This window comes from Heterodontus francisci, chromosome 2, assembly GCF_036365525.1.
Source record: "Heterodontus francisci isolate sHetFra1 chromosome 2, sHetFra1.hap1, whole genome shotgun sequence".
NCBI classification, from domain to species: domain Eukaryota; kingdom Metazoa; phylum Chordata; class Chondrichthyes; order Heterodontiformes; family Heterodontidae; genus Heterodontus; species Heterodontus francisci.
The window spans coordinates 146,979,160-147,006,728 of record NC_090372.1 but is presented as its reverse complement, the minus strand read 5'-3'; the positions used below and the strand labels follow the sequence as shown (position 1 = coordinate 147,006,728).

At 43.7% G+C, this 27,569-nt stretch overlaps 1 protein-coding gene across 1 annotated transcript in view; it reads left to right on the top strand.

Annotated features, from left to right (window-relative positions):
* The window catches only part of dazl (deleted in azoospermia-like), a 98,081-nt gene that overhangs the window by 36,800 nt on the left and 33,712 nt on the right, over positions 1-27,569 (top strand). Inside the window, exons 5-6 of the mRNA XM_068053162.1 lie at positions 10,487-10,553; positions 25,522-25,649. Of these exons, the coding sequence (XP_067909263.1) occupies positions 10,487-10,553; positions 25,522-25,649 (195 nt within the window). The remainder of the gene's footprint in view (positions 1-10,486; positions 10,554-25,521; positions 25,650-27,569) is intronic.

Below are 27,569 nucleotides of genomic sequence, written 5' to 3'. Positions count from 1 at the left end.
AGAACATAAGAACTAGGAGTAGGCAATTCAGCCCCTTGAGCCTGCTCTGCCATGCAATACGATCATGGCTGATCTCATCTCGGCCTCAACTCCACTTTCTTGCCTGTTCTCCATAACCCTTCAACCCATTACTAATTAAAAATCTGTCTATCTCCTCAAATTTACTCAGTGTCCTGGCATCCACTGCACTCTGGGATAGTGAATTCCACAGACTCGCGACCCTTTGAGAGAAGTAATTTCTCCTGATCTCTATTTTAAATCTGCTATCCCTTATCCTAAAACTATGACCTCTCGTTCTAGATTGCCCCACCAGACATCCTCTCTGTCTACTTTGTCAATCTTTTTAATCATCTTGTATAGCTCAAATAGATCTCCTCTCATTCCTTTAAACCCCAGAGAGTAAAGGCCTAAACTGCTCAATCTCTCCATAAGACAAACCCCTCCTTTCTGCATTCAATCTAGTGAACCTCCTCTGAGCTGCCTCCAATGCAACTACATCCCTCAAGTAAGGGGACCAAAACTGTGCGCAATACTCCAGGTGCAGTCTCACTAATGCCTTGTACAGTTGCAGCAACACTTCCCTACTTTTATACTCTATTCCTTTAGTAATAAATACCAAAATTCCCTTTGCCTTCCTTATTACCTGCTGCACCTGCATACTAGTTTTCTGCGATTCATGCACAAGGACACACAGATCCCTCTGCACTGAAGCACTCTGAAGTTTCTTTCCATTTAGATAATTTGCCTTTCTATTCTTCTGACCAAAATCGATAACCTCACACTTACCCACATTAAACTCCATCTGCCAAATTTGGGCCCATTCACCTAACCTACCTAACATATCTATTTGTAAATTTCTTCTTTCTTGCAACTTACTATCCCACCTATTTTAGTGTCATCTCCAAATTTGGCTATAGTACCTTCTATCCCTGCATCCAAGTCACCAATATAGATTGTAAATAGTTGGGGCCCAAGGACCAAGCCCTGTGGCACCCCACTAGTTATATCTTGCCAACCAGAAAAAGACCCATTTATTCCGACTCTCTGTTTTCTGTTGATTAGCCAGTGCTATATCCAAGCTCATAAATTGCCTCTAACCCCATGTGATCTTATCTTGTGTCTTAACCTTTTGTGCGGCACCTTATCAAATGCCTTCTGGAAGTCCATATATACTACATCGACAGGATCCCCGTTATCCACCTTTCTTGTTACATATCCAAAGAACTCTAGCAAATTAGTCAAACACGATTTACCCTTCATAAAACCATGTTGACTCTGATGGATTGTGTTTTGACTTTCTAAATGTCCTGTTATTACTTCCTTAATAATGAATTCTAACAATTTCCCAATGACAGATGTTAAACTAACTGGTCCATAGAGTCCTGCTTCCTCCCATTTTGAATAAGGGTGTTATATTAGCATTTTTCCAATCCACTGGAACCTTCCCCATATCCAGGGAATTTTGGAATATTATAACCAATGGATCCACTATTCTGCCACTTCCTTTAAAGACCCTATGATGGCCATCAGGCCTTGGGGACTTGTCTGCCTTCAATCCCAAATAGTTTGCTCAGTACTTTTTTAAACTAGTGGTGATCGTTCTAAGTTCCTCCCTTTCTATAACCTCTGCATTATCTGTTACTATTGGAGTGGTCCTAGTGCCCTCCACAATGAAAACTGAGGCAAAATACTGATTTAGTGACTGCCATTTCTGTGTTCCCACTATTAACTCCCTAGTCACATCCTCCAAGGGACCAACATTCACTTTAGCTACACTCTCTTCCCTTTTTATATACTTAAATCTGCCCTTAATCATCACTGCTTTAGGGAAAACAACTCTACTTTCTCTGATCTCTCAACTTAACTGAAGTCTTCCATTCTATTCTATCTCCTCTGCCCCCTCTCAAAAGCATTGACATGTTTCTTTAATGTGGCACCCAGAATTGGACACAATATTCCAGCTGTGCCTAACCAGTGTTTCATAAAGTTTTAGCGTTGCTTTAAAATTTTAATGTGGAGCAGTGGATGGGGTGGGTGGGTTTAACTGGCCAAAAATGTAAGTGTGTCAGGAAGCGGGCTCCAATGCAGCACCTTTGAGTTGGGATGGCTGTAAGTAATACCCTCTGGAGAGGTAGCTATGGTAATGGCTCAATTGCTGTGATAAATTTCAACCTAGTTTCAAATTTTAATTGCACAACCATGGTTTCCCAGGCTTCATGAAACTGAACACAACAGCAGTTCACAGGGCTTGGTAAAAGTCAGACAAATACTCGGTGAGCACAGCTACTTTCTTATCTACCAGTGGGAAAGAGTTTGTTCACAGTACTTCTGAGAATTTCCTTTCTACGCTTGGGAGGTTTTCAGAATCAGGTCAGGATGGGTGGCAGCTTGGCTGCCTTAGATTGGACAAGAGCAATGTGACCAACAGCAGCAACTTGACAGAAGGGAGTACCAGCATCATCATAGACTGTCCCTTGGGACTGAGGGTGACTTCCTTCCGTTCCACTTCAGTGCATTCTCATGGCTCAAGTCTGCGGACTCTACCACGTGGGGCAGGTAGTGCTTTAAGTGTTGGATAGGCAAGTTACTTTGGGGGACTGTATGCTGCCAACATCAGCAGCCTATTGTTGACAGACCTACAGCTGGGCAGCAGGGAGATCAGCTTGCAAACCAGAGTGTAAAGAAAGTGGCTGAGCTTGCTTAATTGACATTTCTGAACAGCAGTGCTTCAGAAGGCTTGGGTTGTCATATTAAGTGGTGGCAGACATCTGCAGCTTCTAAGAAGACCTGCTTTCTGGTGGCTACACATTACCAGTGGCTGTCATGGTGACCACCACCTTCAATCTTTTGCCCCCTGGATGCTTCCAGGGCTCTGGAGATGCATCCAGGATCACCTTAGTTGATGCATAAGGCAGGTGACAGGTTATTTGCTAGGGCTGGCAACTTCATCTGTGGTGATGCCAGTCAGAATGAACAGGTGCTTGATTTGCATCTCTTGCTGTCTTTTCTTAGGTGCAGGGTATCATTGACAGGAGTATTGTGAATCGCGTGGAGGTCCACTACATCAAATGCACTCGAGTGCAGACACTGGGAGCTGCCATTATGCTTTCATTCTGTAGCAGTCCAAGCTGCCTGACATCTTAGCGCCTGAATTCAGATTTAAGGAGTAACTGCTAGGAAACATGGGATATGCCTTCAAAATTGGCGGCTGACACCCATAAGAAACTCGATCAATAAAGCCCAAGAGCAGTACAACAAAAGCCATATGACAACCAGATGTGTCATTTGACAAGTGATTGGCCGGTGCCTGCAGAGTTCTGGAGGTGCCTTTTCAGTATTCACCAGCTATAGTATCAAAATAATTGTGGTGTGCTGTGCTCTGCACAGCATTGTGCAGCAGTGAGGACTGGAGCTGAAGGAAGAACAAGGCACTCCATGCACATTGTCTACAGACAAATCCAAGGAGAACAAGGAAGATGAAAATGCCAATGCATCACCAGCTGTTATGTTAGCATTGCTGTTTGGGTTTTCCTTTATTGATAAGGTTTACATTACTGGACAAATGCAAGAACTTCCAGTGCCCTTTTTTGCCTCCTTTTCTTTACACCACCCTGCCACCACCGATACCACTGGGATGGAAAAAAGTGCTAGAAAGGCAACTTGCCACCCAGCAAAGAAGAAAAGGCAACATGAGTGGAGCAAAGTAATTAACTTTTATGTGCTTTCCCTAAAGAAGATAAACTTCACAAAATAACTTACTTATACCATGCTTATGACCCTTGTACAACTACAAAGCTTTACTCTCTTCCTGACACTCCCGCATGGTGCAACCCATGGCTTCAGTAGAAGTAGAGACAGGCTGCTCTGACTGCTGAGGTGCTCATGGCTGACAACGTTGTGGTTATGGAGCCTGTAAGGACCCTGCGAAAGACTTCTGCACTTGCACCTGTGCAGAGGCAGACTCCTTCATCTGGAGAGGAGACAGCATATTGTGTACTGATTAGGGTTAGATTAGATTAGAGATACAGCACTGAAACAGGCCCTTCGGCCCACCGAGTCTGTGCCGAACATCAACCACCCATTTATACTAATCCTACACTAATCCCATATTCCTACCAAACATCCCTACCTGTCCCTATATTTTCCTACCACCTACCTATACTAGTGACAATTTATAATGGCCAATTTACCTATCAACCTGCAAGTCTTTTTGGCTTGTGGGAGGAAACCGGAGCACCCGGAGAAAACCCACGCAGACACAGGGAGAACTTGCAAACTCCACACAGGCAGTACCCGGAATCGAACCCGGGTCCCTGGAGCTGTGAGGCTGCAGTGCTAACCACTGCGCCACTGTGCCGCCCTTAGTTGGAGCTAATGTGTTAAGTTGAGGTGCTTTGAGTGAAATCCCACTTCCATGTCCTCTTTCACCACCATTCCTCGTGGGCCAGTTGCAGCTAACTCCAACCACCCTGTTGGAGAGCAGATTGATGCAGATCAGTAATGTGCTGTAAGGCTGTCATTCTATTTTAAAGAGCCAAATATGTTGGCGTCCAGAGGGCTGAATTTAATGAGCTGTCGGCGGACCCAGGGAAGGGCAGCATTCCCGTGTACCAATTAACATAATGGAGGCATGGTCACCCCAGTCGTAATGGGGGCAGGAGGTGAGACGCTGACAGCGGATCAGATGCTGGCGCCATCTTTAAAAGCCTGCAATCCCTCCTGTCTTGCAGTCAATTGAAGCTCTGTGTCTCCCTGTATATTCTCCTCCAGGCTGCAAGGGAAAGGCGGGAGGTTCTCTTCCCCAGCAATGGCAAGAAAGACCCTCCCACCTGACCAAGCAAGCCTGGGTGGAGATCGCAGAGGAGGTCAGCAGCCATGGGGTCACCTAACCCGGGCCTGAGTCCTTTTGGTTTTTCCCTGCGCCTGGCCCGACCCGACTCAACTACTGGAAATTAATTACGCTTACTCTTCCCTTTCCCTCCCTGACCAGAAGGCAGCACTGCCACTGTCCTCCCCGACCCGACCCGACCCAACCCCAGCCCGAATGCCAGACCCGGAAGTGTCCTCCCCGACCTGACCCAAACCCGACACATGTCGAGTCCTGTCGGATAGCCATACTACAGGGTGTGTGACATGGAAAGGGTGCCACTGCCAGCACGATAAGAGGTTCTAATCTCATCATGATAGATGCATGGCTGCATCTGGTCCACCCTAGTTCATAGTTCACCTCAAGTAAATACCATGATGATGTGTCATCATAAGATGTATCCGATCTCCCATTTGGAGACGAGGGGCCCATAGTAGGAAACTCTCATGATGAATATATATGCCAATTTTATAATTTCTCCATCCTCTTGCAGGATAAGCAGGCCCATAACAGGAGGGAGGCAGCCAGGACTAGTGGAGGGGTCCCTGACATTTGTCCTCTTAAACTATGCCGAGGAAGAGGCTTTAGAACTGGCGGGGAGCTGTGGCGGACACTCAATATCTGACTGGGAAACTGGAGTCCTTGTGCCAGAGTGTGATTATTGCTGTTGGTTGAAAAATTCATGAATAATGGAGAACCACACCAGGCATGTTTGGCATAATGGGATACGTGCAGCCTTACCCGCGCATTTTGGTTCTCTGATGCAGGTCGCCTATCACAGGTGACTGCAGCCACAGAGGGATATCTGTTAAACTCTGAGGAGGACCACTCAGGATGCACCATCCCATGACTCTCCTGCACCTTCCACTGGTGCAGATACTTGCACTTCAGGTAATTGATTGACATTAGAATCGGGGTCACTAGCTGTTGAGAGCACTGCACACGCACCAGAGCAGCTGGCTGAGGCTGAGACAGCCAAGACATCCGACAGTCTGAGGATTGTGGGTGTCCAGGCCCATGCTGAGCCCCAGGCTGATGATGAGCCTTTGGTGTTGACAGTATGTTGGAGTTGCAGAGAAGGAAGGCAGCATTTTGCAGAGATGCCAGAGGCCTTATCCAACCATGAGCAGACAATGGAGGAGTCCATCTATGCCATGACTGCTGCCAAGTCCTAGGCATATACCAACATACACAGTGGCGCAGTGGTTAGCACTGCAGCCTCGCAGCTCCAGCAACCCGGGTTCAATTCAGGGTACTGCCTGTGTGGAGTTTGCAAGTTCTCCCTGTGTCTGCGTGGGTTTTCTCCGGGTGCTCCGGTTTCCTCCCACAGCCAAAAGACTTGCAGGTTGGTAGGTAAATTGGCCATTATAAATTGCCCTTAGTATAGGTAGGTGGCAGGGAAATAGAGGGACAGGTGGGGATGCAGTAGGAACATTGGATTAGTGTAGGATTAGTATAATATGGGTGATTGATGGTCGGCACAGACTCGGTGGGCCGAAGGGCCTGTTTCAGTGCTGTATCTCTAAATAAAAATAAATAAATAAATAACATACGAATTAGGAGCAGGAGTAGGCCATTCAACCCCTTGAGCCTGCTCCGCCATTCGTTTAAGTTCATGGCTGAACTGATTTGCTCCACATTTCCACCTTTACCCGATAGCTTTCCACTCCCTTGCTTATCAAGACTCTCTGTACCGCTGCTTTAAAAATATAGAGACTCTGCTTCTACCACCTTTTTGAGGAAGAGAATTCCAAAGACTCATGACCCTCAGAAAACATTTCTCCTTATCTGTTTTAAATGGGCGACCCCTTATTTTTAAACAGTGACCCCTAGTTTGAGATGCTCCCACAAGGAGAAACTTGCTTTCCACATCCACCCTGTCAAGACCCCTCAGGATCTTGCATTTCAATCAAGTCGTCTCTTACTTTTCTGAATTCCAGTGGATACAAGCCTAGCCTGTCCAATCTTTCCTCAAGACGGGCCACCCATTCCTGGTTTTAGTCTAGTAAACCTTCCCTGTACTGCCACCAACGCATTTATACAGTACTCCAGATGTGGTCTCACCAATGCCCTGTATAGCTGAAGCATAACCTCCCTACTTTTGTGTTCAATGCACAATGCAGCTTGGAGTGTGCATGGTCAGGGCAGGCATAGACTCATTTAATTGTTGTGATTATTGTTCCATGGAGTTGGTCATTCTATCCAGGCAAGAAGACAAAAGACATCACCACAATGCTGTGTGACATCAACCCACTTGTGCTTGAGGCGGATTCCTCCATTCTGTTGACAGTCGTGGGCAGCAAGCTTTGAAGGCCTGTTTGATTCTTATCGGAACCTGGGATACAGCATCCCTGTCCAGCTGAGAAAGCTTGGAGTGGGTTGGGCCCTCTGATGTGGAGTCTCCAAATCTGTCCCTGCCACTGTTGACTGCTCCCGCTCACTTGTGAACTGTGCATCACCAGGTGCAAACCCGACTATCTAACTGGACCCACTGAAGTGAGGGTATGAGCTGATGCATGGTAAGCTCGAGACCTGTGATGCCTCTGAGGATTCTTCATTTGCAACATTCATCTGCTGCATGTGGAAGGCCCTGGCAGAGAGAAAACATATGAATTGGTGCTGGCAAGGCAATGATGTTGCTGCAACTTAAGATCATTGCATTTCACTCGCTGTTGGAAATCATCACCCAGGAGGTCCCCATGTTGAATGGTCAGGGTTGATCGGATGCCACTAATCTCCAGCACGTCCTGCTTGCCAACGGAGTTCAGATCTGGCCTCCCTCACTTGTAACAGGGGAAAGAGCAGACCTATGAGAGAGTAATGCATGTTTACCCAATAGAGTGCATTTTGTGAGGGTAGTTGTCATGGAGAAGTATGAAATTGCATAAGGGTGAGTGGCAGTGATTGATAGGTGAGGATATGAGGAAGTGCATAGAAAGAGAAGGAAGGGTCCACTTGTAAGGTAATTGAGTGTGGGGACTGATGTGGTGGAGTACATTTGATGAGACCGAGCAGTGTTATGGGGGGGAATGGGTAATACGCACAGCCTGATATAGGTGACTGTGGTTATACTTAACTTTCCAGTCCTGGATAGGTCATTAATGCACTTTATGCACTGAAGCCAGGAGTATCTCGCAATGCTCCAATCACACCTTTGTAGTAGCAGCAGGTTTATTCCTCCTGTTGCTGGGGAGCACATCAAGGGAGGCATCATTAAATCAGGGTGCATCCTTTGTCCTGAATCCATTCTGAAAGTTATTCCACCCTTGCTTCTGGATTCCTTCAAATTCCAACTTTTGGATTGACCCTTTTTAAAGACTGGAGTTCAGATAGCCTATGCCTTGGTTTGTCAAACCATGTATCCTGTAGGTCTTTTTAACAGTCTTATCAACTTGCCCTGCCACCTTCAAAGACTGCTGTACATAGACCCCAAGGCCTCTCTGTTCCTGCACCCCCTTTTAAAATTGTACCATAGAGTTATATTGCCCCTCCTTATACTTCCTATCAAAATGAATCACTTCATACTTCTGTTAAACTTCATCTGTCATGTCTGCCTATTTCACTATTCTTTGTGTCCTCCTGAAGTCTGTTACTATCCTTTTTCATTGTTCACTATATTTGAGTTTCGTGTCAATTGCAAGCTTTGATATACTAATGACCAGGATTTGGGAACACTTATTTCAATGAGAAGATATCTATTTTAGCATCAATACTGCATGTTGCTGTACATCTTGCAAATATGAGAACATAGATTTGAGAGTGTGAATAGTTCTTTGCTTTCCGCTTTTTGTCTTGACAGTTTGCAGACTTTTCATTCCAATTTGCAGAATTTATGTCCAGTTTCATTTATACCTCATCAGCCTTTTCTTTTTTTTAATTTTTTATTAAAGAACATAATGGTCTTTTGCTATCCTTTTAGTTTGGAGTTAAATAATTCAAAAATGTGTAACTCAGCTTCTTGATTGTCTCAAGTTTTGCACTGCAGCATATGCTTCTGTTTACATTGTTATTTCTGGGCATTTGCACAAGTGCAAGCATCAAGTATGAAAATGATAAATTGACAACTGCTCCAGTAAAACTCTTGATTTATAACCACACTGACAGCTAATAAATATTAGCCAGTTTTGTGCTGTGCTGCCAGTCACAAGGAAATTCTGATCCATTAATTGGACAGTTTTAGATATGGATTCTTGTTCAATATGTTAGATGATTGTGAAGCTAATAAATTGTATGATGGAAAATGGAGGTAGTAGCCATGTAAGGCTGTATCTACATCAGGACAGCTGGCATGTGCATATTCATCACATTCAGATGAAAAGAAAAACAAGAAATCCTGGAAACCTGAAATTAAAACCAACTGCTGAAATTGCAAAGCCGGTTAGTCAGTATCTGCAAAAGTTAATGTTTTGGATGCAGTTTCTTTACCAGAACTGTTAAACTATCTCCTCTTTACAAGTACTGATGGACCAGTTTTATATTTCTAGTATTTTCTGAAAATCCCATTTTAATGAAGTCACTCCATAAGCATATCTGAGGATATTGTCTAATTTACTGTTTTATCTTCGTTAAAGTGTACCTTTATTCAGTTATGGTTTTCCTGGCTTGTTCGTCTGATATCAATGAGGCTCAATGCATTGTGTTTTTCTTCCTGTCTTCCTCCTTGTCAAATATTTTTCCTTTTGCTCTTTCATACATGTGAAGTTTATCAGCTAGATGAAACCAGAAATGTTTTACTGGGCCTACCCTGATATGATAAGCTCCAAGAATGATTCAAGTTACAGGAACCTAAATAACCTGTAGCAAGGTTTTTCTTCGCAAGGAGTTCTATAGTTCCCACAATAATTCCAGTTAACTAAAGGAAGATCCTTAGTACATAGATGGGTTTAGCTTGACATGAATAAATGCTGTCAGGATTATTTACTTTAAAATCTTGATCTGGTCACAGAATTTTAGTAATATATAATGTTGACTACACAAGTTCTATTATGTTAGTGATGCCAGCACACTTAATTTCTGCTAGTAGCCAAAACCCAAGTCTAACAGATAAAACTGGGCAGAAGTTACTATATTACATGGAGGAATGGAATGCTAATATAAGGTGTGATGGATATTCCAATAAGAGTGTTCCTCACAGTTCCAGAGGCTAAGATTACTTGCAGATAACCTGTCCCAATGTGTTGTATAGATCCTATGAAAATTTAGTCTTTTTAAAGTGCATTGTTAATATAAAGGTTAGATTTACTCAAACTAGTAAATATTGCTCTTCTACTCTAGTAGCAAATCACAAGAATACAAGCTTGAAATCTTGTAAGACCTTGTGACCGTTTTAAAAATAGGTCTTCACAGCTGACTGCAAGTAATTTGTGACAACCACAACACTTTTGTACTGTTTCAAAATCTTGGACTATTTGCCTCTGTTTTGTCTTTGAATTTGTAGAATCGTATATATCTCTCTAATAAGGAAATAACCTAACCTGACTGTATATAAAATAAAATTTGACTAATCCAACACCATATTGACAGTAAAATAAATGATTTAAACAGAATTGATTATCATTCCTAGTGAAATGGCATGTTCTGTGCTGCAAGTGGACATGTTGCTTGGTTTCCCTTTTATAGTCACAGATCAACTTCAAAGGGAAGAAATTGAAGATAGGACCTGCAATCAGGAAGCAACAGGATTCATGTAAGTGGAATTTCATTTTATAAAGGCTGTTATTTATATTTAAAATGAGCCAAGACTGACACTTCAGCCCTTCATTAGGATGAGATGCTTCAGTCAGTGGTGAGGTTTTGATTGACAGCTCAGTTGCCAGATCCCCACCTCTGTCTTGCCTGGTATCCTACTCACTCTAGCTCTTTGTTAACAGAGTCTTCTGATCCAAAGCATCCTGTCATAGTTATGGTATGTTAGCTTCAGAATAGATATGAGTGGGCTTGTGCCTAGATTATCAGTAAGGTCATATTTTTCTTAAAGGAGTACAAAATATTTTTTGTATTTTTGGTAGTTTACGTAAAATAAACCATGTGCCTGTTTGCAGTGGTCTCTTGCTTGAGTGTTTTTCAATCCTCCTTCCATAATGAGAGAATGTGCAAGTTGGTATGTGCGATTATGGTAGCTAGTGAAAACTGATTTCTTTGTGGTTACTGTTGCAACAAAGGGTTGTTTGTCCTTCACCTTCATGATTTGATCACGAGTGATTTATTCAACAACCAGTTTTAATATATTTGTCTTAACTTTATTATAACACTGCCTTCAGATTACAATGAATGACAGTGTAGTAATACAACTTGGTTCCTAGGCCCTGGGGGGGATCAGTCTCTAATCTCTTGGCTGTGGACTTCTGTTTTCTTGAGTTCTAACTTTTGGAAGGAGGATGCTCTATCTTTATACTGTTTGGCTGCTTTGGGTTGCCTGCATACATCTCTCCTTGTCATTAACTGCTTAACATGCTGACCTAACTGACTGTGTTTGGGTTATACCATATATTTCCAGGCCACCCCTCTTGGCTGAAAAAATGGCATGTCCCTCTCAGGAATGCACAAGACCTTGTTATGAGTGCCAACTTGCTTATGGCCTTGCAAGGTGCCCTCAAGTCTACTTCTAAAGCCACTTAGGTTGTGAGTCTTTAGGTGTGACTGACCCCTTATCCTGAGACTATCATTCAGGACTGAGATGAGGAGAAATTACTGAAAAGGTTGTGAATCTTTGGAATTCTCTACCCCAGAGGGTCGTGGATGGTCCATCATTGAATACATTTAAGGCTGGGATAGACAGAGATTTTTGGTGTCTCAGGAATCTAGGGATATGGGGTGCGGGCAGGAAAGTGGAACTGAAGCTCAAGATCAGCCATGATCATATTGAATGGTGGAGCAGGCTCTATGGGCCATGTGGTCTACTTCTCCTATTTCTTGTGTTTTTGTGTGTGGGTCTCTTGGCAACCAGCTGCCTTATCTAGTTATGGATTTTGTCTTGACTTAAATTTTGAAGACTTCAGCTTTTTCTGTCCTTTAGCTTCCAAGCTGTCTCTTTTTTTTTGTTCATCGTTCAGGCAAGACTCGACGCTCTTAACCCCCTTCTTCACATTTGCTCTCTGGCTCAAATGCTGGAGCGAAGTAGGTGGGATACGATGACTATTCAACTGAAACCATTTTCATATTTTAACAGCTAGTATACCCAGCAAGGATTCTGAGTAACTGAGCAATTTGTTGCAAATCATTTAATTCAAGTGAGTATTAAAAGGTGGATTCAATTGTAGAGGATTTAATGCTTTTTTAGATTGCCTGATGGTCTAAACCTTTTTTATTCATTCATGGGATGTGGGTGTTGCTGACTATGCCAGCATGTATTGCCCATCCCTAATTGCCCTTGAGAAGGTGGTGGTGAGCTGCCTTCTTGAACCCGCTGCAGTCTGTGAGGTAGGTACACTCAGTGCTGTTGGGAAGGGAGTTCCAGGATTTTGACCCAGTGACAGTGAAGGAACGGCGATATAGTTCCAAGTCAGGATGGTGTGTGACTTGGATGGGAACTTGCAGGTGGTGATGTTCCCATGCATCTGCTGCTCTTGTCCTTCGAGATGGTAGAGATCACGAGTTTGGAAGGTGCTGTCGAAGGAGCCTTGGTGCGTTGTTGCAGTGAATCTTGTAGATGGTACACACTGCTGTCACTGTGTGTCGGTGGTGGAGGGAGTGAATGGCACCCCATCTGCAAACAATCAAGTGGGCTGCTTTGTTCTGGATGGTGTTGAGCTTCTTGAGTGTTGTTGGAGCTGCACCCATCCAGGCAAGTGGAGAGTATTACATCACACTCCTGACTTGTGCCTTGTAGATGGTGGACAGGCTTTGGGGAGTCAGGAGGTGAGTTACTCGCCTCCAGGATTCCTAGCCTTTGACCTGCTCTTGTAGCCACGGTATTTATATAGCTACTCCAGTTCAGTTTCTGGTCAATGGTAACCCCCAGGATGTTGTTCGTGGGGGATTCAGTGATAATGCCATTGAATGTTAAGGGGAGATGGTTAGATTCTCTCTTGTTGGAGATGGTCATTGTCTGGCACTTGTGTGGCGCAAATGTTACTTACCACTTATCAGCCCAAGCCTGGATATTGTCCAGGTCTTCCTGCATTTCTACACGGACTGCTTCAGTGTTTGAGGAGTCGTGAATGGTGCTGAACATTGTGCAATCATCAGCGCAAATCCCCACTTCTGACCTTTATAATTGAAAGAAGGTCATTGATGCAGCAGCTGAAGATGGTTGGGCCTAGGACACTACCCTGAGGAGCTCTTGCAGTGATGTCCTGGAGCTTAGATGTTTGACCTCCAACAACCACAGGCATCTTCCTTTGCGCTAGGTATGACTCCAACCAGCGGAGAGTTTCCCCCCTGATTCCCATTGACTCCCGTTTTGCTAGGGCTCCTTGATGCCAAACTCTGTCATATACTGCCTTGATGTCAAGGGCAGTCACTCACCTCCCCTTTTGAGGTCAGCTGTTTTGTCCATGTTTGAACCAAGGCTGTAATAAGCTCAAGAACTGAGTGGCCCAGGCGTAACCCAAACTGAGCATCACTGAGCAGGTTATTGCTAAGCAAGTGCCGCTTGATGGCACTGTTGATGACCCCTTCCATCACTTTACTGATGATTGAGAGTAGATTGATGGGGCGGTAATTGGCCGGGTTGGACTTGTCCTGCTTTTTGTGTACAGGACATACCTAGGCAATTTTCCACATTGCTGGGTAGATGCCAGTGTTGTAGCTATACTGGAACAGCTTGGCTAGGGGTGCGGCAAGTTCTGGAGCACAGGTCTTCAGTACTATTGCCAGAATATTGTCAGGACCCATAGCCTTTGCAGTATCCAGTGCCTTCATTTGTTTCTTGATATCACGCGGAGTGAATCGAATTGGCTGAAGTCTGGCATCTGTGATGCTGGGGACTTCAGGAGGAGGCCGAGATGGATCATCAACTCGGCACTTCTGGCTGAAGATTGTTGCAAATGCTTCAGCCTTATCTTTCGCACTAATGTGCTGGGCTCCCCCATCATTGAGGATGGTGATATTTGTGGAGCCACTTCCTCCACTTAGTTGTTTAATTGTCCACCACCATTCACGGCTGGATGTGGCAGGACTGCAGAGCTTAGATCTGATCTGTTGGTTATTGGATCCCTTAGCTCTGTCTATCGCATGCTGCTTATGCGGTTTGGCATGCAAGTCATTCTGGGTAGTAGCTTCACCAGGTTGACACCTCATTTTGAGGTATGCCTGGTGCTGCCCCTGGCATGCCCTCCTGCACTCTTCATTGAACCAGGGTTGGTCTCCTGGCTTGATGGTAATGGTAGAGTGGGGGATATGCCAGGCCATGAGGTTACAGATTGTGGTCGAATACAATTCTGTTGCTGCTGAAGGCCCACAGCGCCTCATGGATGCCCAGTTTTGCATTGCTAGGTCTGTTCAAAATCTATCCCATTTAGCACGGTGATAGTGCCACACAACACTATGGACGGTATCCTCAATGTGAAGGCGGGACTTCGTCTCTACAAAGACTGTGCGGTGGTCACTCCTACCAATACTGTCATGAACAGAAGCATCTGTGGCAGGCAGATTGGTGAGGACAAGGTCAAGTATGTTTCTCCCTCTTGGTTCTCCCACCACCTGCCACAGACCCAGTCTAGCAGCCATGTCCTTTAGTGCTCGGTCAGTAGTGGTGCTACCGAGCCACTCTTGGTAATGGACATTGAAGTCCCCCACCCAGCGTACATTTTGTGCCTTTGCTACCCTCAGTGCTTCCTCCAAGTGGTGGTCAACATGGAGGAGTATTGAGTCATCAGCTGAGGGAGGGCAGTAGGTGGTAATCAGTAGGAGGTTACTTTGCCCATGTTTGACCTGATGCCATGAAACTTCATGGGGTCTGGAGTTGATGTTGAGGACTCCCAGGGCAACTCCCTCCCTACTGTATACCACTGTCCCATCACCGCTGGTGGGTCTGTCCTGCCGGTGGGACAGGACATACCCAGGGATGGTGATGGCAGTGTCTGGGACATTGTCTGTAAGGTATGATTCCGTGAGTATGACTATGTCAGGCTGTTGCTTGACTAGTCTGTGGGACAGCTCTCCCAACTTTGGCACAAGCCCCCAGATGTTAGTAAGGAGGACTTTGCAGGGTCGACAGGGCGTCGTTGTTTCTGGTGCCGAGGTCGATGCCGGATGGTCCGTCCGGTTTCGTTCTTTTTTTTATTGACTTGGTAGTGGTTAGGTACAACTGTGTGGCTTGCTGGGCCATTTCAGAGGGCATGTAAGAGTTAACCACAATGCTGTGTGCCTGGAGTCACATGTAGGCCAGACCAGGTAAGGACAGCAGATTTCCTTCCCCAAAGGACCTGTGAAAATATAAAACGCAAAACATAAAAACTTGCGGCTGTAGTGGGTCTATCAGATTTTTAAAAATCCAGTTGTGTTCTAATTGCTAGACTAGTTATCCAATAAAATAAATCAAACTAAACAAGAATCATTTGAGTCAAAGATGATTTGGAGTTACTATTAAATTTGTTTTCACAACTATCAGTTTCTACTCCAATCCATCACCAGCTCTGTTGCCGTTGCCTTTGACTCCACAGACCCCGCACCACTATTTCCAGCCTTTTTCTCCTTGCTCAATTAATCCCCCCCTCCACCCACCTCACTCCCAATTTGAGTTCCCTCCCTCATTGTCACTATACTTGAGTGAGTCTATGGTACAACAGCTGCTCCAAAAAGCTCCTTTCAGCTTTAATAGAACTTTCTGTGAACTTCAATATGGTATTGACTTCATGGAGAGCTTCATTCAACAAAGCTAGTAGGATCTTGAATGATCTGTACAAAACAGTAGAATATGTCAAATGTTCATGATTAAACTTTATCGTCCTTTTGGTCAGACTGCATGTTGAATGTTGCTGTCAGTTCTGCTCGCTAAAAAATGAAAACTGTTAGTGCTAGAGAGTATAGAGAAGAGCCACAAGGTTGATCTCCAGTGTTTGAGCTTTGAGATAGAAAGAGAAACTAAAGTTGCATTTCGTGGTCTACAAAGGAAGCATCTGAGAGGCGATCTTCGAGATATATAGATTAAGAGTTCAGAAAAAGTTGAGAATATAGCTCCAGTGCGGATGGAGAACTAGGTTCAAACTAGGGAACTAGTAAATATCAAGAAATTCTTCATACAAATATTGATTAACATTTGGAGCCAAACCCTGTAAGCATTTAAACAATTAATATTACAATAGGAAGTTGTTCCGGCTCTAGGCGGGCGGACGTTTGTATTATCTAGGTCTGAAGGGACCATTTGCAAATTAGGGCTATTTGTGATTAGTAGTGATCAGTTGACCAGTGAATCCTCCTTTTAGTACATCTGTTTTTAGTTTAGCTGATTACATTTTTTTCCTATTCAATTGCCCCAGGTGAAGAGGAATTGCAGGGAAATGAAAATATTTACTAAGTTGAGAGTATGTTCAGAAATAATACTAAAAACACTGTTTGGTAGCACAGAGCCTGAATGGTGTTGCTCAGGGTTCTGGGAGCCCTGTCTTCAAATACCATTCAGGACTTGGCCTGTTACATCTAACAATCCCTTTTAAGAAAGAGCTTCCTGTTTCACCCTTTTGGGTTAGATTGGTTCTCTAGGACATATCCTGGCTCAGCAGACCTCTTTGATCAAGTGCTAGTACTGGACTCCATATTTAATCTCCAAGTCCTCCATCTTTATGGAAATTAAATTGCATTGGAGGCTCATTTCTGAGCCATCTATGTGAGATTAAGAATTAGTGGACATTCTAGGATGAAGAATGCATGTGCAAGTGGCTCACCAAGTGCTTACAATTGAGGGTCTTTGGGATGCAATTCCTAAAGACAAGATGCAATCTGAAATTCAGTAACATTCAATGATGCAAGCCCTTGTCTAGATTTTATGGTTCTTCCTTTCTATGCTGGTTTGGAAGCTGGATCATTGACTAATTTGAGTGGAAGAAGAGGGTTTTGTGATCAAGTGGAAGTATTGTTAGAAGTCTCCAACTAAAGGATTAGAGCTGATTCTGCAATTGGGCATGTCCACTAATTTTAATGGACAAAAATAAATCGCAGTTTGCAAGCCTGTGATTTCCCAACCTCCCTTTCCTGTGACTGAAATAAAGGCTTTCAGAATCTAGTTTGTTTAAAATCTTTTGGAAAAAGCATAGAAACTTTCAATCCTTACAGGATGATAGTATTATCTGCCTTGATTCTGAATTGCATCATTGCATTCTGGGAAATTCCGCAAACTGCACAAGCTCAGTTTTCCTGCTGAGAAGTTCTGCACATGTTCAGTTACATAAATGATAACTCCTTCAAATACTCAGAGGGGGAAAACAGTGCTCATGAGGCATGTGGAGATTTTGAAGTTTAAGAATTTAATATATTTAAATAGAAAAGACAATTCACTGGGTAAACTTATTGGGAAATATGTATTTAAGTTTGTGTAAAACTTTATTTTGGACATTGAGATTTCAGTTACTGAAGGAAAAATGACGACCTCCATTTTTCCCAAAAGTACTTTGTGATCAATTCTTTATATTTCCTTTAGTGGCTTCTCGGTTTTTTATTTTCATTTATTGTTTCTCATTGGCAGTCTTCTAGCCACAGGTACTTCATGTGTGTATTTCTAACCTCTTCCATGCTGATTTTGTTGATTTGAGTAAATAATAGCGTGATACAGAAGCAGAATTCTCTGGATTCTGGAAATGCTCAGCAGGTCAGGTAGTATCTGTGGAGAGTGAAATGGACTAAATGCTTCAGATCAGTGACTTTTTGTTAGAACTGTGATAAAGAACAGTGTGCTTGATGCAAGACTTTTAATGCATACTAGCAGATCTAGTAATTGCATTGTGCACGATAAGTCAGGGAATATGATCTTGGGAAAGCAGTCACTAATGACTGTTTATTTACTTGTTTTCATTGTGTCTCCTGTTATTTTTTTTCTTTCCACTACCTCCCTATCCAGCCAACTCATTGCTCTCAATCGCTGATTCTGTCTCTTGCCCTTTTTTAAAATTATCTACTGAACCTCTTTGCCCTCTTCCTCACTCCACTGTTGAAAAATGTCACCCTTCAATCTCCATCAATTTCCCCCCCCCCCCCCCCCACACTGCCATTTGTTACCCTCAAAAGAGGTCACCCTGGACCTTCTAGAAATCATGAGCTGCAGCCCATTATGTATTTTGACTACTTGTAAGAAGAGGTATTTTTTCCTTGCAGTTTCAAATTTGATTGGCCTTCCTGGTCAGACTATGTTCTTGCTATCTGGCTGTTTTGTCAAGTATAGAAAAATAGTGAATATTTGCAAGTTGCTTTGCAGTGAAGATTTGTACAGAGAATTCCCTCTGAACTAAGCATTCTGTTCAAACATGCCAAGTTTTTTTTAAAATCTCATACACGGGATGTGGACTTTGCCAAGGCCAGTCTTTACTGCCCACTCCTAATTCTTGAGGGTGGTTGTGAGCCACCTTCTTGTACTACTGCAATCTCTGTGGTGAAGTTACTCTTAGTGTAGTTAGGGACGGAATTCCAGGATTATAACCCAATGAGGATGAAGGAATGGCGATTTATATTACCAAGTCAGGGTGGTGTGTGACTTGGAGATGGTGTCCCACGCACATGCTGCTTTTGTCCTTCTAGGTGGTAAATGTTGCGGGTTTGGGAGGTGCTGTTGAAGAAGCCTTGGCGAGCTGCTGTAGTGTACCATCTGCAAGTTACATGTTGCAGTCACAAAGTGCCAGTGGTGAAAGGAGTGAATGTTCAATGCGGTGGATGGGTACCAATCAAGTGGGCTACTTTTTCCTGATTGTGTCAAGCTTCTTGTGTGTTGGAACTGTAAATATCCAGGCAAGTGGAGAATATTCCATCACATTCTAGACCTGGGCCTTGTAGATGGTGGACAGGCTTTGGGCAGTCAGGAGGTGAGTTACTTGCCACGGAATACCCAGCCTATGACCTCCTCTTGTAGCCATAGTATTTGTATGGCTGGTCCAACTGAGGTTTTGGTCAGTGGTGAGTGATGGTAGGGTATTCAGTGGTGGTAATGCTATTGAATGTCAAGGGCAGGTGGTTAGAGAGTGCCATTGCTTGGCACTTGTGCGAACATTTCTTATCACTTATCACCCCAGGCCTGTATTTTGTCCAAGTCGTGCAGCTTGCGGAGTGGTGTGAATGAAACGAAACACTACAGTCATCATCTAACATTCCCCCGCCCCCACTTCTGACCTTTTTATGATGGAAAGAAGGTCATTGAAGCAGCCTAAATGGTTGGGCCTAAGATACTGTCTGAGGAACTCCTGCAGCTATGTCCTGGGACTGTGACGGTTAACCTCCCACAACCTTTTGTGCTAGGTATGACAGTGGAGAGAGAGTTTTCCCGCTGATTCCCATTGACTTCAGTTTTACTAGGGCTCCTTTTGATGCCACAGTCCGTCAAATGCTGCATTGGTATCATGGTCAGTCGCTCTTGCTTCGCTGCTTGAATTCAGCTCTTATCTGTGTTAGGACCAAGGCTGTAATGAGGTCTAGAACAGAGCGGCCTTGGTCAAACCCAAACTGAGCATCGGTGAGCAGGTCATTGATAATTATGTGCCGTGTGATAGCTCAGTCGGCAACACCTTCATTGCTGATTGAGTAGACTAATGGGGCGGTAATTGGACGGATGAATTTGTCCTGCTCTTTGTGGACAGGCCACTTTGTTGGGTAGATGCAAGTGTTATAGCTGTACTGGAACAGCTTAGCTAAAGGCATGACTACTTCCAACATCATGATGTTGGGGCCCCATAGCCTTTGCTGTATCCAGTGCGCTCAGCCATTCCTTATCACATGAAGTGAATTGAATTGGCTGAAAACTGGCACCTGTGATGTTGGGGGCCTCAGATGGATTATCCACTTGTCGCTTCTCACTGAAGATGGTTACCCATGCTTCAGCCTTGTCTTTTGCATTCATTTGCTGGGCTCTGCCATCATTGAGGATGGGTTTGTTCATGGACCGTTCTCCCATTTGTTTTTCTTCCACCATTCGTGACTGGGTGTGGCAAGATCTCAGAACTTTGATTTAATTCTATTGGTTGTGGGATAGCTTAGCTCTGTCTGTAGCTTACTGCTTCTGCTGTTTAGCATTTAGTAGTCCTGTGTTGTAATTTCACCTAGTTGGAAGCTCATTTTCAGGTACACCTGGTGTTGCTACTGGCATGCTCTCCTACGCTTCATTGAACCAGCGTGGTTCCCTGGTTTGATGGTAATGGTGGAGTGAGGGATATACCAGGCCATGAGATTAGATTGTAGGAAATAGGAGCAGGAGTAGGCCATTTGGCCCCTCAAGCCTGCTCTGCCATTCAGCTAGATCATGGCTGGTTATCTACCTCAATGTCATTTTCCCACACTAATGTAGTTTCCCAATCTACCACAGCCAACTTGCGCCTCATACCTTTTAGTAGTTTTTTTTTGTTCCGATTTAAGACCCCCCCCAAGTTTTGCATTGAACACATCACTTTCAAACTTAGAATTTTACTTTTATCTCATTATGGTCACTTTCCCTGAAGGCTCCGTTGCAATGAAATTATTGATTAGCCCTTTCTCATTGTGCAATACCAGATCTAAAGTAGCCTGTTCTCTAGTTGGTTCCTCAACATACTGTATTAGAAACCATCTCGTATACGTTCCAGAATTCATCCTCGACAGCATTAGTGCTAATTAGGTTTACCCTGTCTATATGTAGATTGAAGTATTGAAGTCCCCCATGATTACTGTATCACTCTTGTTAATTTCCTGATTTATACCATGTCGAAGAGACTTGGCAGTTGGCAGGAAAAAAGACAAGTGCAAGGGGAGAGCCAACTGTGCAACATCCCCAACAACCAATTTTATCTGCAGCACCTGTGGAAGAGTCTGTCACTCTAGAATTGGCCTTTATAGCCACTCTAGGTGCTGCTTCACAAACCACTGACCACCTCCAGGCGCTTATCCATTGTCTCTCGAGATAAGGAGGCCAAGAAGAAGACTGTGCCCTATGTTACCACTACTGTTTGGCCTATAAAAACTCCTACCAATGTTTGCTGCCCCTTGCTGTTTCTTAACTCTTCCCAAACTGATTCTACATCTTGATCCTTCAATCTAAGATGCTGTCACTAACGTACTGATCTCATCCTTCATTAACAGTGATACCCCATCCCTCAATCATAATCATTACAGTGCAGAAGGAGGTCATTCGGCCTATTGTGTCTGCACTGGCTCTCTGAAAGAGCAATTCTCTCAGTCCCATTTTCCCCCTTTTGTCCCTGTAACTCTGCACATTCTTCCTTTTCATTTAACTGTTGAATTCCTTTTTGAATGCTACAGTTGAACCTACCTCCTCCATGTTCTCAGGCAGCACATTCCAGACCTTAACCACTTGCTGCTTGATAAAGTTTTTCTTCATGTCACTTTTGCTTCTCTTACCAAATACTGTAAATCTGTGCCCTCTTATTCTCAATCTTTTCACGAGTGGGAACAGTTTCTCTCAATCTACTCTGTCCAGACCCCTCATGATTTTGAACACCTCTATCAAATCACCCCCAACTTCTCCAAGCTATCTTCACAACTGAAATTCCTCATCCCTAAAACCACTCTCGCAAATCCCCTCTGCACCCCCTCCAGTGCTACTTTTCCTTTTTGCCTAGCCTTCCTAAATATTGAATACTTTTGAACATTAGTTTGTAGCTTTAGTCATCCTCCAACCAGGTCTCTGTAATGGCAATTAGATCATACCTGTTTACTTCTATTTGTGCTGCCAATTTATCTACCTTGTTATGAAATCTGAGTGCATTCAGATGGAGTGCCTTTAATTCTGTCTTTTATTATTGTCATAACCTCTAGCCTTACCTGCTGGCGGACTCTTGAGCTTGTATGTTCTGTCCCTTCCTGCCAAACTCTGATTTAACATTACCCTTATTGCTACCTTGCTCTCTAATCACCTCCTCTCTTTATTTTATCACATTTCCCCTCACCTGATCCCTCACCCCCACTATTTAGTTTAAAGCCCCCTCTACCGCCCTAGCTATACGATTCGCCAGAACACTGGTCCCTGCACAATTCAGGTGAAGACCGTCCCAATGGTAGAGCTCCCACTTTCCCCAGAAGTGGTGCCAGTGCCCCATGAATCGGAATCCATTTCTCCCACATCAATCTTTGAGCCACGCATTTAACTCTAATCGTACTTCCCTACATCAATTTGCTTGTGGCTTGGGTAATCCAGACATTTTTGAGGTTTTTTTAAAAATTTAGCCTGAGATGCTCATACTCTTTTCTAGACCTATCTATGTCATTGGGTACCCACATAGACCACGACAACTGGATCCTCCCTCTCCCACTGCAAGTTCCTCCACAGCCTTGAGCAGATGTCCCAAACCCAGGCATTGGGTCCTTCTGGACTGTCTCTGGCTGCAGAGAAGTATTTGTCCCCCTGACTCTACTATCTCCTACTACCACTACATTCCTCTTTACTCCAGCCACTTAAACGGCTTCCTGTACCACAGTGCCTTGGTCATTTGCTCATTCACCCTGCAGCTGCCCTCATCTGTACTAGCTGATAGAGCATTGAGCCTGTAGGACAATTGCAAGGGCTGAGGCTCCTCCAATTCTGCCTTTTTGATTCCCCCTTACCTGCCTCACTTGCAGTCACACTCTCTTGTCCTTGACCACTGACCAAATCGGAAGATGCTATCCTAAGGGGTGTGACTGCCTTCTGGAACAAAGTAGTAATGTTCAGTTCTGCTGTTGATGGCCTGCAGCACCTCATGGATGCCCAGTTTTGAGCTGCTAGATCTATTCCGAATCTCTCCCATTTAGCATAGTGGTAGTGCGGACACTACCACTGAGGTAGGTCCTCAGTACCTTGCTCTACGGCAGCGAGGCCTGGACAACGTATGTCAGCCAAGAGTGACTCCTCAACTCAGTCCATCTTCTCTGCCTGCGGAGAATCTTGGCATCACGTGGCAGGACCGTATCTCCAACGCGGAAGTCCTCGAGGTGGCCAACATCCCCAGCATATACACCCTACTGAGCCAACGGCACTTGAGATGGCTTGGCCATGTGAGTCATGGGAGTCAGTTGCCAGTGATAGCCAGAGCTGGCGGACAGCCATAAAGGTGGGGCTAAAGAGTGGCGAGTCGAAGAGACTTGGCAGTTGGCAGGAAAAAAGACAGAAGTGCAAGGAGAGAGCCAACTGTGTAACAGCCCCGACAACCAATTTTATCTGCAGTGCCTGTGGAAGTCTGTCACTCTAGAATTGGCCATTATAGCCACTCCCGGCACTGCTCCACAAACCACTGACCACCTCTAGGCACTTAGCCATTATCTCTCGAGACAAGGAGACCAAAGAAAACAAGTGCGGACAACGTGATGGAGCATGTCCTCGATGTGGACAAGACTTAGTCTTTACAAGGACTGTGTGGTGGTCGCTCCTACCAATATTATGGGCAGATGCATCTGTGATGGGTAAATTGGTGTGGATGAGGTAAAGTAGATTTTTTTCATCATTTTGGTTCTTGCCACCTGATGCAGACCTGTCGGGGCTTGGTCAGTAGTGGTGCTACCAAACCACTCTTGGTAATGGCCACTGAAATCTGCCACCCCAAGTATATTCTGTGCCCTTGCTATACTAAATTCTACTGTCAAGTGGTGGTCAATGCTAAGTAGAGTACTAATTCATCAGCTGAGGGAAGACACGCACTAGTAATTGACGAGTGGTTTCTTTGCCCATATTTGATCTGATGTCTTGAGACTTCATGGGCTCCAGAGTCAATGTCGAAGTCTCTCTGAGCCACTATCTCCTGATTGTATGCCACTGTGCTGTCACCTCTGGGGGTGAGGAGCCTGGGGCGTTGGTTGAAAGGTATGATTCATGAGTATGACAGTCGAGTTGTTGGGACAGTGCTCCAATATTGGCACGCACTCCTCCTAGATATTCGTGAGGAGGATTTTGCAGGGTTGGCTGGGTGTGTCTTTGTTCTGTCCAAAGTCTCGCTTGATGCAAAGTGGTCTGTCCTGTTTTGTTCTTTCTCAGTAATTTGATGCAACTGAGTGGCTTGCTAGGCTGTTTCAGAGGGCTTTTAAGTGTCAACCACATTGCTGTGGGTCTAGTCACATAAAGGCAGATTTACCATCTCTGAAGTACACAAGTGAACCGGATGGTTTTATTAATATGAACCTAATAGTTCCATGGTTGCCATTACAGTTCCCAGTGTTTTTATTCCAAAGGTTTATTGAACTAACTGAATTTAAATTCCCCAACTGGCATTATGGGATTTGAACTCTGCCATAATTCTCCATTTTTGCTTTGAATGTGCCTGAGCAAGTAATTTTAACTATAAAAATTCTAAATTCTTGAATTACTTTGCACTTTTTTGTTTCATATAGGTATCAAGCCAGTCTTTCTGTGGACTGAAAGGCATGAGATTATTTATTGTATAAATAGGTTAGGCTGAAATTGAATAACCCAACACCCAATAGAACTGAAACAAAAACAAGAAATGCTGGATTCACTCAGCAGGTCTGGCAGCATCTGTGGAAAGAGAAGCAGAGTTAACGTTTCGGGTCAGTGACCCGAAACGTTAACTCTGCTTCTCTTTCCACAGATGCTGCCAGACCTGCTGAGTGAATCCAGCATTTCTTGTTTTTGTTTCAGATTTCCAGCATCCGCAGTATTTTGCTTTTATTACCCAATAGAACTGCATTGTTCAATGGAGAATGCATAGAATGGGCCTGTTGTGCTCTCCTGTCCCTTGCAAAGGTGGAAAATAAAATTCCATCAGAACAGTGTGCAGAAACTAAGACTACTTGATCATCTTATACTTGAAATAAAAAAGAACTCTATGCAAACTACTCAAAACAGCAAGTTTCTTTGAAAAATTAAAGCAAACTGCTGGGAAAAGTTTTTCTTAAAACTAGAATCTGCCCTCAATGGGTCAATATACCCTTTTCAGAATGGTTTCTTGCAGATTTGGATAAGCAATAGCAACTTTGGAAAATCAACCAAAAACAATGGACATTTATCCAAAGAGAAATAATACACTTGTACCGTGAGACAACTTTCAGGTAAAATGTTAAGCTGAGGCCCTGTCTGGTCAGGTGAAAGATCCCATCCCATGACACTATTCAAAGAATAGAGGAATTTTCCAATGTCCTGCCAACATTTGCCTGTTGATCATCACTAAAATTGATTTAACTGGACATATATCTCACTGCTGTTTGTGGCATCTTGTGATCTATAAATTGGTTGCGACTTTACATGATCAGAATAACTGCATTTCAAAAATGACATTGGCTGTGAAGGGCTTTTTAATGTCCTAAGGATGGAAAAGATGGTATATAAATGCAAGTTTGTTCCTTAAGCTGGTAAACAAATAAGCTGAGAAGTTAAAAGCCACTATATCTTGAGATGTCCATGTATTTTCACTTAAAACAAATTGGAAAGCAAGAAAAGCAAATATTAGGTGAATTTGTTAAATATCTTTCCCACACAAAGTGTACCATATCCTAAACCTTGATTCTGGGGAATCAGCATAACATTTTACTTCACTTGGTTGTTTTTTTCTTTACGCACTCTTACATTTGGTATTTTAACTTTTTTTTGTTCTGTTATCCAGATCCAATTCATTTGGTTCAGGCAAGACCAGCTCCCCTAATAACATCACCAACTCCTTGTGTGTGCCAAAATACGGACACATACTTTCAATCACCTGGATTTCCTGGGTCAGCTCTTCAGTATGTACAGGTAAGTTTTAAATTGAGAGCCATTATTTGCTTACAAATGTTGTTCCATTTTAAACACACTGCTTTAGATAAGTATTGGTTTTTGGCAGTATACTTTTTAAAACCATTTCTGTTAGTGCTGGTGATTGGGAGGCATTGAAAAATTTTGGATAGACTGTCCTGCAAATGTGCTAAGAGAATCCTGTATGATGTTTGATTGGGTTGCCCTAGTAATTCAGGAGCATTATAAATAGGGCCTATTTTATCTGTTAATCTGCAGATTCAGCTGATCCTAATGCAACATCAGTATTAAGTAGGTTATTAATGGTAACTTGTGTATTCCAGGATAAGTTTGAGCATCTGAATTATAGGCACATACAACTTGTGTTTTTTATGTAATCTTGGAGTAATGTACTTCACCCCGTAGCAACATGACATTGCCATACACTGCTTTAAGTTATGGACAATTTAATTTATATGTGAGGGCATTTATTCCATAAAATTACTTTCATTATTAACAGCTGTTGTGTGTGCACACCTTTTTGAGGTGTAGCTATGTTATCTGCCACCTGTGACCTCTAGGTTGGGGCAGTCATGACTTTTTGTACAGTGAAGGCTTGTCTGTATGTGCAGAACCATTCTTGAATAATGAGTCCACGTTACTGCCTTAATGATCCCATCATGAGTGGTCAGTGCTTTGTGTGTAGAAGCGGCTAACAGAGGTTAAGACAGCATGCAATATGGTGGCAGCGGTGCATGCTTGAAGACTGGACCACATTGCAGAAACAAAAATTTAAAGTTGAAATGTGGAACAAGATTGGGATCTTGGCACTCACTTCAGCGCAAGGCAGTGGAGAGGAGCCAGCCCAAAGTTAGGAAGAGCCACACACTGAAAAAGGCAAAATCACTTTAAAGCAACGAGTACCTGATTTTTAAAATTGCCAAACGGTGGTCAAAAGCAGAAGCACGCTGTCCAACTTCACTGCAGGTTGCTCCAGAATCATACTGTCCAATACCCATTCTGACCCAGCTAAAAGTTTTTTCTTTTTTTAAGAAACCACGTTGGCTGATTGCCATCGCAGAATCTCTTCCTGGGCTGACTGCTTTGTGGGCTGGGCCGAACAAAAGCATGTGAATTGGGCAACAGTGCCACTGTTCCAAGTGGCACTGCAGCTAGCTAGCTCTGTCTCTGAATAGCAGGAGACAGTGCCACACCCTCCAAGCCTGTTCACAAGTGGATCTGCAGGCAGTTATTGCTGTTTGCCTGTACAGCAGTGAGTCATTACAGGAATGTTTTCTACCATTCACTTGAAAGCATCTGACCTATCAGAATTTCAGCTCTTCAGGCAAAGAGTCGAGCTATGTTTCAATGATCTAGCAGTCGTGGATCCACAGAAGCAGGCAGTGAAAGTACGCATTGCCATTGGCAATGGAGGCTTGCATCACCTTAACAATTCTGGTCTAAGAGCAGAAGGATCCCTTAAATCTGGCCCGCGTTTAGCGGATCAGCTTCATGTCCGACTCAGTTTTTGGCTTCATGTTTTTTCGACAGTAGCCAGCTGAGTCCATTGACCAGTTTGCCCTTCGATGTCCAGTTAAGGGTTGAGTGCGACTTCACTGAGACTGAGCTGGCAGATTGCATCATCGAGCTTGTGATTGCTTACATGACAACAGGAGCATAGTAGAGGCATCGTTTCGAGAATCCCAAGGGGTATACTGTGGATACCTTGCTCAAAGATGGTTGAAAATTTGAGTCCATTATTGTGAACCAGCAGAGTTTATAAGCCCCATGTGCTGCAAATACCATTGCTGCATTGAGTAAGGATTCCAAGTACAAGAAACCATGTTAAAGGTGCAGGGTCCTGCATACACCTAAAGGTTGCTCAGCATTCAGTGACCTCTGCAAAGCATGTGGTGTCGGGTCACTTGAAATGTCAGTGTT